This window comes from Microtus ochrogaster, chromosome 4, assembly GCF_000317375.1.
Source record: "Microtus ochrogaster isolate Prairie Vole_2 chromosome 4, MicOch1.0, whole genome shotgun sequence".
Lineage (NCBI taxonomy): Eukaryota > Metazoa > Chordata > Mammalia > Rodentia > Cricetidae > Microtus > Microtus ochrogaster.
The window spans coordinates 30,917,662-30,930,737 of NC_022011.1; the positions used below are offsets into that span (position 1 = coordinate 30,917,662).

General features: G+C 47.4%; 1 protein-coding gene and 1 pseudogene across 6 annotated transcripts in view; one reads left to right on the forward strand and one right to left on the reverse strand.

Annotated features, from left to right (window-relative positions):
- The window catches only part of LOC101985201 (sulfotransferase family cytosolic 2B member 1-like), a 16,660-nt gene continuing 3,584 nt past the window's right edge, over positions 1-13,076 (reverse strand). For 3 of the 6 annotated variants that reach the window (XM_013355033.2, XM_005345821.3, XM_013355019.1), the window contains 5 exons: positions 7,296-7,510; positions 5,980-6,106; positions 5,721-5,815; positions 754-934; positions 1-220 (listed from right to left, as the gene is read on the reverse strand). In XM_013355033.2, the coding sequence (XP_013210487.1) occupies positions 105-220; positions 754-934; positions 5,721-5,815; positions 5,980-6,106; positions 7,296-7,499 (723 nt within the window). In that variant the 5' untranslated portion in view covers positions 7,500-7,510 and the 3' untranslated portion in view covers positions 1-104. Of the gene's footprint in view, positions 221-753; positions 935-5,720; positions 5,816-5,979; positions 6,107-7,295; positions 7,511-10,012; positions 10,077-13,076 lie in introns of all 6 variants that reach the window. The other 3 variants (XM_013355030.2, XM_013355028.1, XM_005345819.2) reach the window with 2 other exon arrangements.
- Positions 1,915-2,365, forward strand: LOC101984905 (annotated as a pseudogene).

Genomic DNA, 13,076 nt, shown 5'->3' on the forward strand with positions numbered 1-13,076 from the left:
TGGGGTAGTCTACACAGCATGGTCCTGAGCTTTTATTGCTAGATCAGGGGCATAGCAGAGTAGGAGGACAGGTCCATGCGAATAGGCCAGATGGGTCAGAAGGGTCAGTCCATGGTCCAGGGGAGGCAGAGACCAGAGTCACCCATCTTGGACTGGTAGACAGCGTTGAACTTCTTATTCAATTCAGGAGTAAAGTGTTCCCTCCAGTCCCCCACAACACCTGGTAGAGTAAGGGCAGATGGCATGAGTCAGACAGGAAGAGAAGACATCAGGAATACACCACAAGTCAACCCCTGAGAGTCTGACCATTGTTTCTCCATCCCCATACTTTGGATTATGTCCTGTAGGAGGCGTGTGCACCTCCCACCTGACACCTGGGAACATGACTTGATTTGGAAGTGGGTCAAGAGCGGATAAGAGTGGCCTAACCTAGTGACTGGTGTCATCATCAAGTATGGGAGTAGAGTCGAAAGTGACGTAACCAGAAACTGGGAGCATCGGAGCCATAGGAGTAAAAGAGGCAGGAAGGGGCCTCTTGTGGTGTATTCCTGATGTCTTCTCTTCCTGTCTGACTCATGCCATCTGCCCTTACTCTACCATGTGAGTTCGAGGCCAGCCTGGTCTACAGGACAGCCAAGACTACATAGGGATGTCGTCTTAAGAAACAAAACAAACAAACAAACAAAAGATGAATGTTGACTGGTCCTAGAATGGGCCTTGGGCATTTGAATGGAGCCTGGGAGAGAGGCCTACCTTTCCTCAGGAACTTGCCCTTTCTTTGGTCCATGATCTCGTTGGACAAAACGCTGTAGTTGACCATGTTGCTCTGACTCATGAAGGAGAAGCTGCAGTGCTGGAGTACGACATCTTCCTCTTCTGGCCGCAGGGGGTGCTCCAGGAATTCACTTAACTTCTGGATGGTACGGCGGGGTTCCTGGACCCAGAAAGATAGCCAACCCAGAAGAATACATAGTTAAGATATTAAAATAATACAAGTAGGGACTAGAGAAATATCTCAGCTGTTAAGAATGAGTACACACTGCTCTTGTAAAGGACCCAAATTCAGTTTCCAGCACCCACATCAAGCAACTCACAGCTACCTGTAACTGTCACGCCAAGGGATCCAATGCACAAGTATCCACATAGACACACATACAAGCACATATTTAAAAATAAAAGTTATAAACCAGGCTTAGTGGCTCATGCCTTTAATCCCAGCACTCAGCAGGCAGAGTCAGGTGGATCTCTCTGAGTTCGAGGCTAGACTGGTCTATATAGTGAGTTAGTTCCAGGACATCCAGAAGTATATAGAGAGACCCTGTCTCAATACCCCCAGATATATATTAAAATTTGTACAGGTAATTAGAAGTATGAACAACCATATTCAACTTAGTATTATCTGTTAAAGGAAGTAGCTGGAAACAGCATAAAATCCAACCAAGAAGGGGATTTATTTTAGCTATGTCTATATCATGGAATATTTTACTGTCGTTAAGAATGCAAGGGGGGCTGGAGAGCTGTTTCAGCACTTCAGAGAACTTGTTGTTTTTGCAGAGAAACTAAGTTCAATTCCCAGTACACCCACAGCAATTCACAACTGTCTGTAACTCCAGTTCTAGGAGATCTGACATCTTCTTCTGACCTCTGAGGGCACTAGGATTGTGTGTGGTGCACAGACATATATGTGGGTAAAACATTTACACATAAAAAATAAGGTCAATAAATCTGAAGAAAAAAAAAAGACTACATAGGGATCTGGCTGTGGTGGTGCATGTTGTCTTTAATCCCTCCATGGGGAAGGGAAAAACAAGTAGATCTCCGTGAGTTCAAGGCTACCCTGGTCTATGTAGCAATTCCTAGGTCAGCAAGAACTACACAGAGAAACCCTGCCTCAAAAAACTAACTAACGCTTCTTCCTTGGCACAGCCTGCGAGGTGGCTGCCATCTCCTTTGTGGCATCATGGCTGCCCTCCAGCCTCTGGTGAAGCCCAAGATTGTCAAAAAGAGGACCAAGAAGTTCATCTGGCACCAGTCAGACCAATATGTCAAAATTAAGGGAAACTGGCAGAAACCCAGAGGTATTGATGACAGGGTGCAGAGAAGATTCAAGGCCAGATCCTGATGCCCAACGTTGGTATGGGAGCAACAAGAAAACCAAGCACATGCTGCCTAGTGGCTTCCGGGAGTTTCTGGTCCACAACGTCAAGGAGCTGGAGGAGCTGCTGATGTGCACAAGTCTTACTGTGCTGAGATTGCTCACAGTGTTTCCTTCAATAACCGAGAAGCCATTGTAGAAAGAACAGCACAGCCGGCCATCAGAGTCACCAATCCCAACGCCAGTCTATGCAGCGAAGAAAATAAGTAGATGGCTTGCGTGCATGTTTTATTTGTGTTAAATAAAATCACAAAAACTGAAAAAAACACCAAAAAAAACAAAAAAACTAATGACATGTGTGTATATGAAAGCATACACACACATATACACACATATACACATAGACATATATATCTGCATACAAACACACATACATATGCATATGGGAGTGCATGCTTTGGTTAGCAGAGCTGGAGAGGTGGAGTTGCTAAGGCCATTCTGGAGCCCAGAGGATTGTGGGTGGGTCCCCACCATCAGACTCTGAACGTGTTATACTGTTGGATTTTGGCTCGGCTTTGATTTAATTGTGACTATGGTTTGATTCTTCCCTCTTCGAGATGCTTTGAACTTTGAAAGTGATTTTGGATGTTTTGAAGAGACTGAGCTTTGAATGTGAATCTTTAAAGACTAGGATTGATTCTTTCTTTCTTTCTTTCTTTCTTTCTTTCTTTCTTTCTTTCTTTCTTCAAAACAGGGTTCTCTGTATATCCTTGGCTGTCCTGGAACTCATTCTATAGACCAGGCTGGCCTTAAACTCACAGAGATCCACTTGCCTCTGTCTCCACCTTCTGAGTGCTGGGATTAAAGGCATACATCACCACCACCCGGTAAGAAACCCTGTCTTGGGCTCAGAGGTTAAGAGCATTGCCTGCTCTTCCAAAGGTCCTGAGTTCAATTCCCAGCAACCACATGGTGGCTCACAACCATCTGTAATGAGATCTGGTGCCCTCTTCTGGCCTGCAGGCATACATACAGACAGAATATTGTATACATAATAAATAAATAAATAAATAAATATTAAAAAAAAAAAGAAACCCTTGATGGAGGAAGGTCATTGGTTAAAAAAATAAAGAAACTGCTTGGCTGGCCCTCATAGGTTAAAACATAGGTGGGAGGAGTAAACAGAACAGAATGCTGGGAGGAAGAGGAAGTGAGCTCAGACTGACAGCTCTGCTCTCTCGAGCAGAGACGCCATCCTCTCCTCTCCTGGGCAGACACACGCGATGAAGCTCCGACCCAGGATGGACGTAGGCTAGAATCTTCCCAGTAAGACCGGTGCTCACTAAGACCGGTGCTCACAGATTATTAGAGATGGGTTGATCAGGATATCAGAATTAGCCAGTAAGGGCTAGAGCTAAAGGGCCAAGCAGTGTTTAAATGAATACAGTTTCCGTGTAATTATTTCGGGTAAAGTTAGCCTTGTGGGCAGCGGGGTGCTGGAGACGCAGCCCCGCCGCTCCTATTTCAACAAACCCTGTCTTGAAAAACAAAATACATAAATAGATAGATAAATAAGTGTCTTGTTTTATATTGTGATTTGCTATTAATCTGAGATGTTTTGAATACATAAGAAAGGAAAGGTTATTAACAGTTTTGTTGTGTCAAGTTAACTAGGGGTCAATTGTTCTTGTGGCTTCTGTTAACTTGATGCAAACCTAGACATGTCTGGGAAGAGGGAATGTTCATGAGACTGGCCTGCAGACTAAACAGCATTTTCTTGATTAATGACTGATGTAGGAGAGCCCAGTCCATTGTGGAACACAGAAATCAAAGCCCAAAGAGACACAACAGGGGATTCCAGGCCAGGATGTTTGGTCTCAGCCCCTGTCAGATAATGTGGCCGAGTGGTGTCCAACCAGGTCCATACCACCAACTGTCAAGGATTGGAAGCAGGGTATAAAAATCTTGAAAACTGTAACCTCAAGTATTAATATATTTTTGTGATTAGAGCACATTGTGTTTGGCACTCAGAGATGTCACATCTTTAAAGAATTTGATCAAGAAAAGCCTTGAAGATCGAGCTTTACTTTTTGCAGCAAAACTCATTCAGTTGGAAAGGCCCAAACCTCTACTGATGCGAATCTATTTATGGTCATCTTTGTTCTCCTTGTTTTAATGTCTTGAGGCCAAGCCAACGTTGTCTGTGGGGGGTGGGGGTGGGGGGGCAAATGTGTACAGTTTCTAGGACCCAACAGAGCTTGGATTCCCCAAAATCCCTAAGCACACCCAGTCTCAACAGCTGGGGCCAGAGTTGCAGGCGTCTGAAAGGTCAGCCTTGTGGATATAATTTAAAACATACTGCAAAGAAGTGGATTTCATCTTGTTATTCTGAGTTAAAAATCTTGCTGTTTACACATAATATTGGAACAGCTCAGGGAACTCAAGGTTCTCCAGCATCACGCATCAAATTTGCTGGCTGTGCCAGGGTGGGCTGAGTAATCAGGCCTGTCTGTTCCTGGAGGAAGCACAGGGGCTGCTTGCTATCTGAATTTTAAAATGCAGTCAAATACGAATCAAAAATTCTGATGGATAAACACAAAAATAACAGCAATAGATGGAAAATATAAGTTAAGGCGATGTGTGGGGACCAACGGGGACCAGTTCTCCCCTTCTACCACACGGGTTTCAGGGTCTGAGCTGGTCCAACAAAAGCCTTTATCCACTGAGTCATCTCTCTGGCTGGGATTAAAGGTGTGCACCACCACTGCCTGGCTATCACTGACCTTCAACTCACCAAACAGACCAGGCTGACGGGCCAGTGAGCCGTGGGGATCTGACTGTCTCTCTCTCTCTCTCCCAGCGTGTATCCCCATCTCTGACTTTTTGATGTGTGTTCTGGGGATCAAACACATGTCCTCACACACATTCCAGGAGCACTTTCCTGACTTAGCTGTTTCCCCAGACCCACAATCTTAGAGTTCTAAATGTACATCTCAGGCTGGAGAGATGTCTCCAAAGTTAAGAACACTTATTGCTCTTGTAGAGGACCTGGGTTCGAATCCCAGCACCCACATGGTGCTACTGTTACATGGTGCTAGATGCTGCAATTGTCTATTAACACCAGTTCCAGGGATCCAGTGTCCTCTTCTGACCTCCTTGGGTACCAGGCACACACTTGGTACACAGACATACATGAAGATGAACACTCATACACATAAGATAAAAATTAAAAATTGGCCGGGCGGTGGTGGCGCACGCCTTTAATCCCAGCACTCAGGAGGCAGAGACAGGCGGATCTCTGTGAGTTCGAGACCAGCCTGGTCTACAAGAGCTAGTTCTAGGACAGGCTCCAAAGCCACAGAGAAACCCTGTCTCGAAAAAAAAAAAAATTAAAAATTGCTTGAATCTCCTACCAACAAGGCTCACAATGGCCGTTACTTCGGGGAAGCTGGAGAGTATCTGAATCAGGAGCAGCCAGAGATTGTGAAAACACAATATCGTTGGTAGTCCTGTCTTAGGAAAACAAGCTTCGCAGAATGTTCTGGAAGGGCTGGGGATGCCAGGGCTTTGACTGAGGAAGACTTGGCTATAGGTGGCCTGTTGGTTATGGGGAAGGGGCGCCCACCTGGTGCAGCTCCTCATAGGTGACAAAGAGCAAATTTAGGTCCTTCTGGAGGCCCAGCCACCCCTTCACATGGTCGAACCAGGAACCGAAGAAGCCTGAGGAAGAAAGAAAGAGAGACGGTGCTGCAGTCCCAGCTGCGTGTGTCTGGGACCCAGGAGGAGGAGCAGGGGTGACCTTAGAGGTCGCTAGAACAAGGCGCAAAGCTGCCCACCAGCCCTGTGACAAGGAGGGGGCTCATACCTCAGTCCCCAAGACCCACCTGTACCCTCAAGAAACTCATCCACAAAGTCTTCAAAGGAGCTGGGGTCGGGCATGAAGCCTGCGATTCGGTGGAAGTGGTAGAAGGAAACAAGGGTGTCCTTGGGGTTCCGTGCCATGTACACCACCTGGCAGACAGAGTCCTGGTTCTCAGGGCTCTGAGGCCCAAGGCTTCCCCAGCTGCCATGACCTGACTTAGCTGAGCCCTTGACTCTGACTCCAGTCTAGAAGTGTGGGTGGGAAGAGTCGCACAGTGCTGTCCTGGACTCCCCCAAAATGTAGCGATGAGTGGATGCCAGGCATGGCCACTGAGCGGCAGTAGGGAAGAGTCCTGTATGGCTAGTGAGTGGGTAGCCCCTGGGGCATCTTTTGGTCTCTCTTTTTCTTTTATTTCTTTTCGTTTCCTTCTCTTCTCTTCTCTCTCTCTCTTCCCTCCCTCCCTTCCTTTTTTGGTCTATGGAAACAGGGTTTCTCTGTAGCTTTGGAGCCTGTCCTAGAACTTGCTCTGAGGCTAGTCTCGAACTCACAGGAATCCATCTGTCTCTACCTCCTGAGTGCTGGTATTAAAGGCATGTGCTACCATTTCCCAGCTGGTTTCTTTTTCTACCTTCCTTTTTTTTTTTTTTTTTTTTTTGAGACACGGTTTCTCTGTGTAACAGCCCTAGCTGTCCTGGAACTAGCTCTGTAGACCAGGCTGGCCTCGGACTCACAGAGATCCACCTGCCTCTGCCTCCCAAGTGCTGGGATTAAAGGTGTGCACCACCACCATCCAGCTGGTTTCTTTATTGTTACATTTACATTTTTTTGTCTTGCAGGGGGCACTGTTATTCACCTTTTCAGGTTCCAGGCAGCTGATGGCCACCATCACCCCACAGTAGGTAAGTGGTCCTTGCCTATCAAAGTTACGCCAATCTCCAGGTCTCCTGGACCTCTGTCTGCAAGACCTACTGGAGTTTCTTCAGTCCCCCACCCCCACCAAGGTAGGAAGGGACCTCTCTTCCCCAGAGTCAACCACTAAGTAGTCAAGATGGAGGACTCTGTCGTTCACTACACCTGAACAACGAACCTGCCTGACCCACCCCATCCTCCCCCTTCTGGCTTGGCTACACTACTAGCCTGGCAGAAGCTTCCTGCTGTATAGACCCCGCCTCTACGCCAGCCTAGGTCTGATGCTGATTCTACCCTCCCGTTATTCCATGTCCTTCACCCCAGGACTTGAAGGTGAACTAAATCCTTTGGACCCTTTTGACCCCCAAAGCCTGACTTCACCTTGGCTCTTGCGCAAACGCTGAGGCGCTGAAGGTGCCTGTTTCCTACCTTGACTTTGGACTTCATCAGAGCCGGGGCCAGGACTTTGGCACTCAGGTGGGAGGTGAACAGACGAGGCCAGGAACTTCTAAGCTCTTGAAAGACTTGGCTAAAGGAGATTTGCTCTATCCAAGGCACGCGGGCCCAGTTGGGGAGGTGATGGATAGGCCACAGGTGGCCCTCACAGAAGATAAGGCTCAGCACTTGCTGCATCCATGTGGTACCTGCAGGACAAGGGGTAGGGGCAGGAGATGGGGGTGCGACCACTTCTGCCTAAGACATTCCAGTTTTCCTTTTCTCCCTCGGAGTAACAGATGGATTGGGTGCATTGTTAGCAGTGTGATCAGGACAGCAAGGGTTCTGAGGCAAGCCTAGTCCTCCACTCTCACTGTACTACCTTCCACAGACCACAGAACCCAAACCTGGCCAGCTGATTCTCTGCCACTATAACGTGGTCCTTATTGCTATTTGAAACCTTAACCAATGTGTTTATTTGTTTTTTGAGACAGGGTCTCACTATGTAGCTCTGGCTGTCCTAGTACTCACTAGGTAGACGAGGCTGGCTTTGAACCCACAGAGTTCTGCCTGTCTCTGCCTCCTGAGTGCTGGAATTAAAGGCATGCGCCACCACTACCTGGCCTTTAGTTTTTATTGTCTTTATTTCTGCTAACATTCTGTGCAAGTAGGAGTTTTCCAGTCCCTCTCCTCTGCCGCAAATAGATAACTTCAATTTAGGGATTTTCTAAAGAGCTTGGGCCTTTTCCCCTTCTGTCTTCTCCCTTCCTCCCTTTCCTGGGGTCCTATAGGTGGAACCCAGGGCTGTGTATGAATTAAGTAAGTGCTCTACCATTGCCAAACTCCAGCTCCTTTCTCTTTTCTTTCTACGCTTTCACTATGGAACTGCCTGCTTGTGGCACTGAAGGCTTTTCCTAGCGTGCACCTAAAATCTCTTCCACACATCTCACTTTTTTTTTGTATTTGTTATAGTAGAATCCTAGTTTTTAGTATCAGTTTCTGTCTTCCAGCCCTAGTTTGTCACTAAAAAGCATGTTTGGGGTTGGGGATAGGCTCAAGGGTAGATCACTTGCCTAGCGTCATGAAGCCCTAGGTTTCAGTCCTTGCTCTGTAGAAACAAAAAAAGGAAAGAAAGAAAGAGAAAAGAAAAAGGTATGCTTTGGGAAAAAAAATCAGAGTCCTGGAACCGGAGAAATAGCCCAGGAGTTAAAAGCACTGGCTGCTCTTTCAGAGGTTGCGGATTTGATTCCCAGAACCCATATGGAAGCTCACACCTGTTTGTAATTCCAATTCCAGGCCTGTGACAACCTCTTCTGGCCTCTGCAGGCACCAGGCATGCATGCGTCATAAAGACAAACATGCAGAAAGTACCCCATACATAAAAAATCATAAATAAACTTTTTTTTAATAAAAAAAAGGAAACCAGTTGTCCTCATGCACCCCACAGTAGCAGCCTAGAGGTAAAAGAGCAGAGAAAGCCCTACGATAGCAAGGACAGAGACCAAGAGCAAGGAATGTGTAAAGGCTTTGTGGGAAGAGTGTTCCCGCCTCTGTGAAGACATGGGGGTGGACTGGGCAGATGGAGAATCCTCTGTCCTTAGACAGGATGTCTTGACAAAATAAACAGACCAGTTCTTCCATGCTAATCTGCAAATCAAACACAATTCCAATAAAAATACCCTCAGGTTTCTACGGAGTTAGACAAACTGGTGCTGATTACACTGAAAAGAAACACATGGCAGCCAGGCCCGAGAACAACAGTGGTGCCCACTGGAAGCCCAGTAAGACACACAAGGGACATCAGGAAAGTTAAGTTCAGAGCTATGATCCAGCACAACTCCTCTGGGTCAACAGATAGCTGTCTGGTTAAACACGGCGTGAGATCTTCACACCACACAGGAATAAACAAGTGTGAACATTGCAAACAAACAGGCAGTTTCCTCTTTCGTTGCAAAATAATATCGAGCCGGGTGGTGGTGACACGTGCCTTTACTCCCAGCACTCGGGAGGCTGGGTGAATCTCTGTGAGTTCAAGGCCAGCTACTGAGAAACCCTGTCTTTGAAAAAAAAAAAAAAAGCTCTCTAACAGAGGTTATGGGAACACATTCTCCCAGCCTTACATTTTTTTCTTTCATAAAATTTATTATAAAAATGCCTTGGACTGGGGCATGGTGGGACATGTCTTTAATTCTAGCAGAGGCCAGGGATATCTTTGAGTTCTAGGCCAGCCTGGTCTACATAGTAAGTTTCAGTACAGCCATAGCAACACAGAGAGACTCTCTCCCAAAATAAATAAATAAATAAACAAACAAACAAAACCTTAAATAAAAACATCACACATCAAGATTAATTACAGCATACCACCATCAACCATTTCTTTTTTCTTTTTTTTTGGGGGGGGGGGTTCAATTTGAGACAGGGTTTCTCTGTGTAACAGCCCTGATTGTCCTGGAACTCACTTTGTAAAACAGGTTGGCCTCAAAATCAGAGATTCAACTCCTCTGCCTCACAAGTGCTGGGATTAAAGGTGTGTGCCACAACGCCCAGTCTCAACCATTTCTTCCACCTATTTAGAGCCTTTTTTCTCGCTGTGTCTCATCTGGCCCCAGGCTGGGGACTGCTGCTTGCTCCCCAGGCCCACCAGGGCTGCTCTGTCCCTTTGTTTTGGGAGCAGCGGAGCTATCCTGATGCCTTCCCTACGGGACACTCACCGCCAAGCTCAGGACCTACACAACTTCAATGCTTCTTCCATGTTGCCTCAAGGGTGACCTCACTCTGTGGGAACAGCAAAACTAGCTTGAGTTTCTTTACCTTCTTCACAATTTCACGGTTTTGTTTTTTTTTTTTTTTCATAGACCTTAGCAACCTGAGATGATCTTGTCTTTTTCTCATTAGGTTGAAAACTTGTACGTTTTCAGGGAAGGAAGCCCTCTTTGGCCTCTTTGTCTGCGTGGGACGGCATCATTGCTCACGTCCTTTGGGAATGAGGGCAACTCGAACACAAGCATTGGGTTCTGTGGCTATGAATTTGGTAACTGGGAACTTCGCTAAGAGATCAATGGGACCAGTTCCGTATACAGCATAGCTACACTGGACAATCCACATTTTAGGCTGGAAGAAGCAGACAGTGTGAGGCTTTTACCACACAATTTAAGACAGTAGTTAGTGATTTCTAGACTCTTCCCTTTAATATTTTTAGACAACTACTGAGTATGAACTCATTTGTGATCACAAGTAACGGGGAAGGCCGGGCGGTGGTGGCGCACGCCTTTAATCCCAGCACTCGGGAGGCAGAGGCAGGCGGATCTCTGTGAGTTCGAGGCCAGCCTGGTCTACAAGAGCTAGTTCCAGGACAGGCACCAAAACCACAGAGAAACCCAGTCTCGAAAAACCAAAAAAACAAAACAAAAACAAAACAAAACAAAAAACCAAATAATGGGGAAATGACCTGACTGTATCAAGGAGATAGAATGTAAAAGGTGCCGTTGAAAGGGTCTGGAGTCATACAGAAGCTGAGCAGGAGTGGCGTCCAGAGAAGGCTGGCGTTTCTCACCTTCCTGCCTCACGGCACATTTCTTTTTTTTTTTTTTCCGCCTGCCTCTGCCTCCCGAGTGCTGGGATTAAAGGCGTGCGCCACCACCGCCCGGCCTCACGGCACATTTCTGACATCATTCATTCTTTCATGGAGATGGCAGAGTTTTGCAGCTGGCTCTGGGCCCTCTGGAGCAGGAAGGTGTGAGTGTTCCTGAGGGCTGGGTGTTCTCTCATTGTGCAGAGCCAGTCAGCCTCTGGGAGCCTGGGGTACATGAGCAGCCCCTATGTTGATCAGGAGTAGACACAAAAGAAAGGTTTTCTGAGAAGGGAGAGGGAGACACACAGGGCCGCCTGTTCTCTGGCAAAGCAAGACCTGGTCCTGAGCAGTTGAACGTCCGCTCAGTAACCTGCTCAGGCCTCTGTTTACTCCAAATGGTGAGGGACTTGCCCTGGTACGGTGCTAAGTGTGGCATGTGATTCTGGACACGGAGGCAGTGGTCAAGTGTCCTCCTCAGACCCCCTGGTATAGCTGCTGTAGCAAATCACCACCAGCTTGACTGGTGAGACAGCTCAATGGGTAAAGAGGCTTGCCAGCAAGCCTGATAAACTCCCTTGGGAACTGAAAGACTCTGAGACATTTCTGAGGCATCTCGGCATAACTGCCTGCCCCCTCCTGGGAACCAGGAACCTGCTAATCACCCACGTGCACTGAAGCTGTGGGTACTTTCCCAGGTATTTTCCATCCCTCTGCAGTTTTTCTCCGAATAGAGCCAGTACCTAGAACTGGGGCAAAACAACCTGCTGATGTTCCTCCTTGCTCAACCAACCCAGCAATCGCCAATCGTAGCTGATCAATAAACAAGCCTGTCACAATAGTTGACAAACAACTCCTGGACTCCCCCTTTGCTTCTGCGGTTCTTTCCTTTAAAAGTAGCCTGTAACAGCCACTTGGGGGTCCTTCACCTCCCGCAGCTGAGGGACCCTGACGCGCCAGCCAATTAAAATTCCTCTTGCTTTTGCAACAACTGCAGTGTGAATGGTTTCTTGGGGCAACTCCTCCTCGGTAACTGGACTTTAAGGTCCAACATTTGGTGCATTGGCCGGGAATCGGGTCGCCCCCAGACCCGTTCTGGACCCAGTTGGAGGTAAGAACGAGCTCGCCTTAATGTTTGTCAGTTTGTCTGTGTCTGTCACTGTGGTTTATGTTCGTCAGTAATTTGAAAAATTGCACCTACGTGGTGGAAAGAGAAGAACAACTCTTGAAAGCTGCCATCTGACCTCCATACAGGCACTGAGCAGTGTGTGCTTGAACACACCACACTATACACACACACACACACAAATAAATGTAACAACTAACCACCATCTAAGTGGCTTTCAACAACGCAACTCAAACTCTGCTTCTGGATTCAGGGTGATAGCAGAGCTGACACTTGAGGTCATGTTTCCTTGTGACCGGTCCAGCTTCTTGGGGCTACCCTATTCCTTCCACGCCGTCTCTCCCAACTCCAAAGGCAGCACTCCCGTCTGTCCCTGCTTCTCTCATCACATCTCCTTTCCCATCTCTGAGCCTTATGCTCTGTTCTACAGGACCCTGGGATGACACTGGACTCTGACAATTTCCATCTAAAGCTCCTCAAGCCAATCCTTACGGCAGAATCTCTCCTACCCCATGAGGGGACAGACAAGGAGAGAAGAGAGGCGAATGTGGGCCTAGGTCTGCCAGGAAGGCATCAGATGCAGGACCGTGAGGCAGGGCAAAGAGGAAGAGGCTCCACTGTGGAAACAGAAGACAGAGCTGGCCGAAGAACACTTGATTCTTACATGCCAACTTCCTGCTTGGTTGGACTGTGTCTGAGCCTACCTCTACCATTACTGCTGAGTACTGGAGGGTGATGGGGGGAGAGAGTCTTCTGTTTTGTGTTAATTTCATTGGTTAAATAAAGAGACTGCCTTGGCCCTTTAATAGGACAGAAAATTAGGTAGGCGGAGTAGACAGAACAGAATGCTGGGAGAAAGAAGCTGAGTCAAGCAGTCACCATGATTCTCTGACCCCAGACGGATATACACTAGAATCCTTCCTGATAAGACACCATCTTGTGGCCGGGCGATGGTGGCGCACGCCTTTAATCCCAGCACTCGGGAGGCAGAGACAGGCGGATCTCTGTGAGTTCGAGACCAGCCTGGTCTACAGAGCTAGTTCCAGGACAGGCTCCAAAGCCACAGAGAAACCCTGTCTCG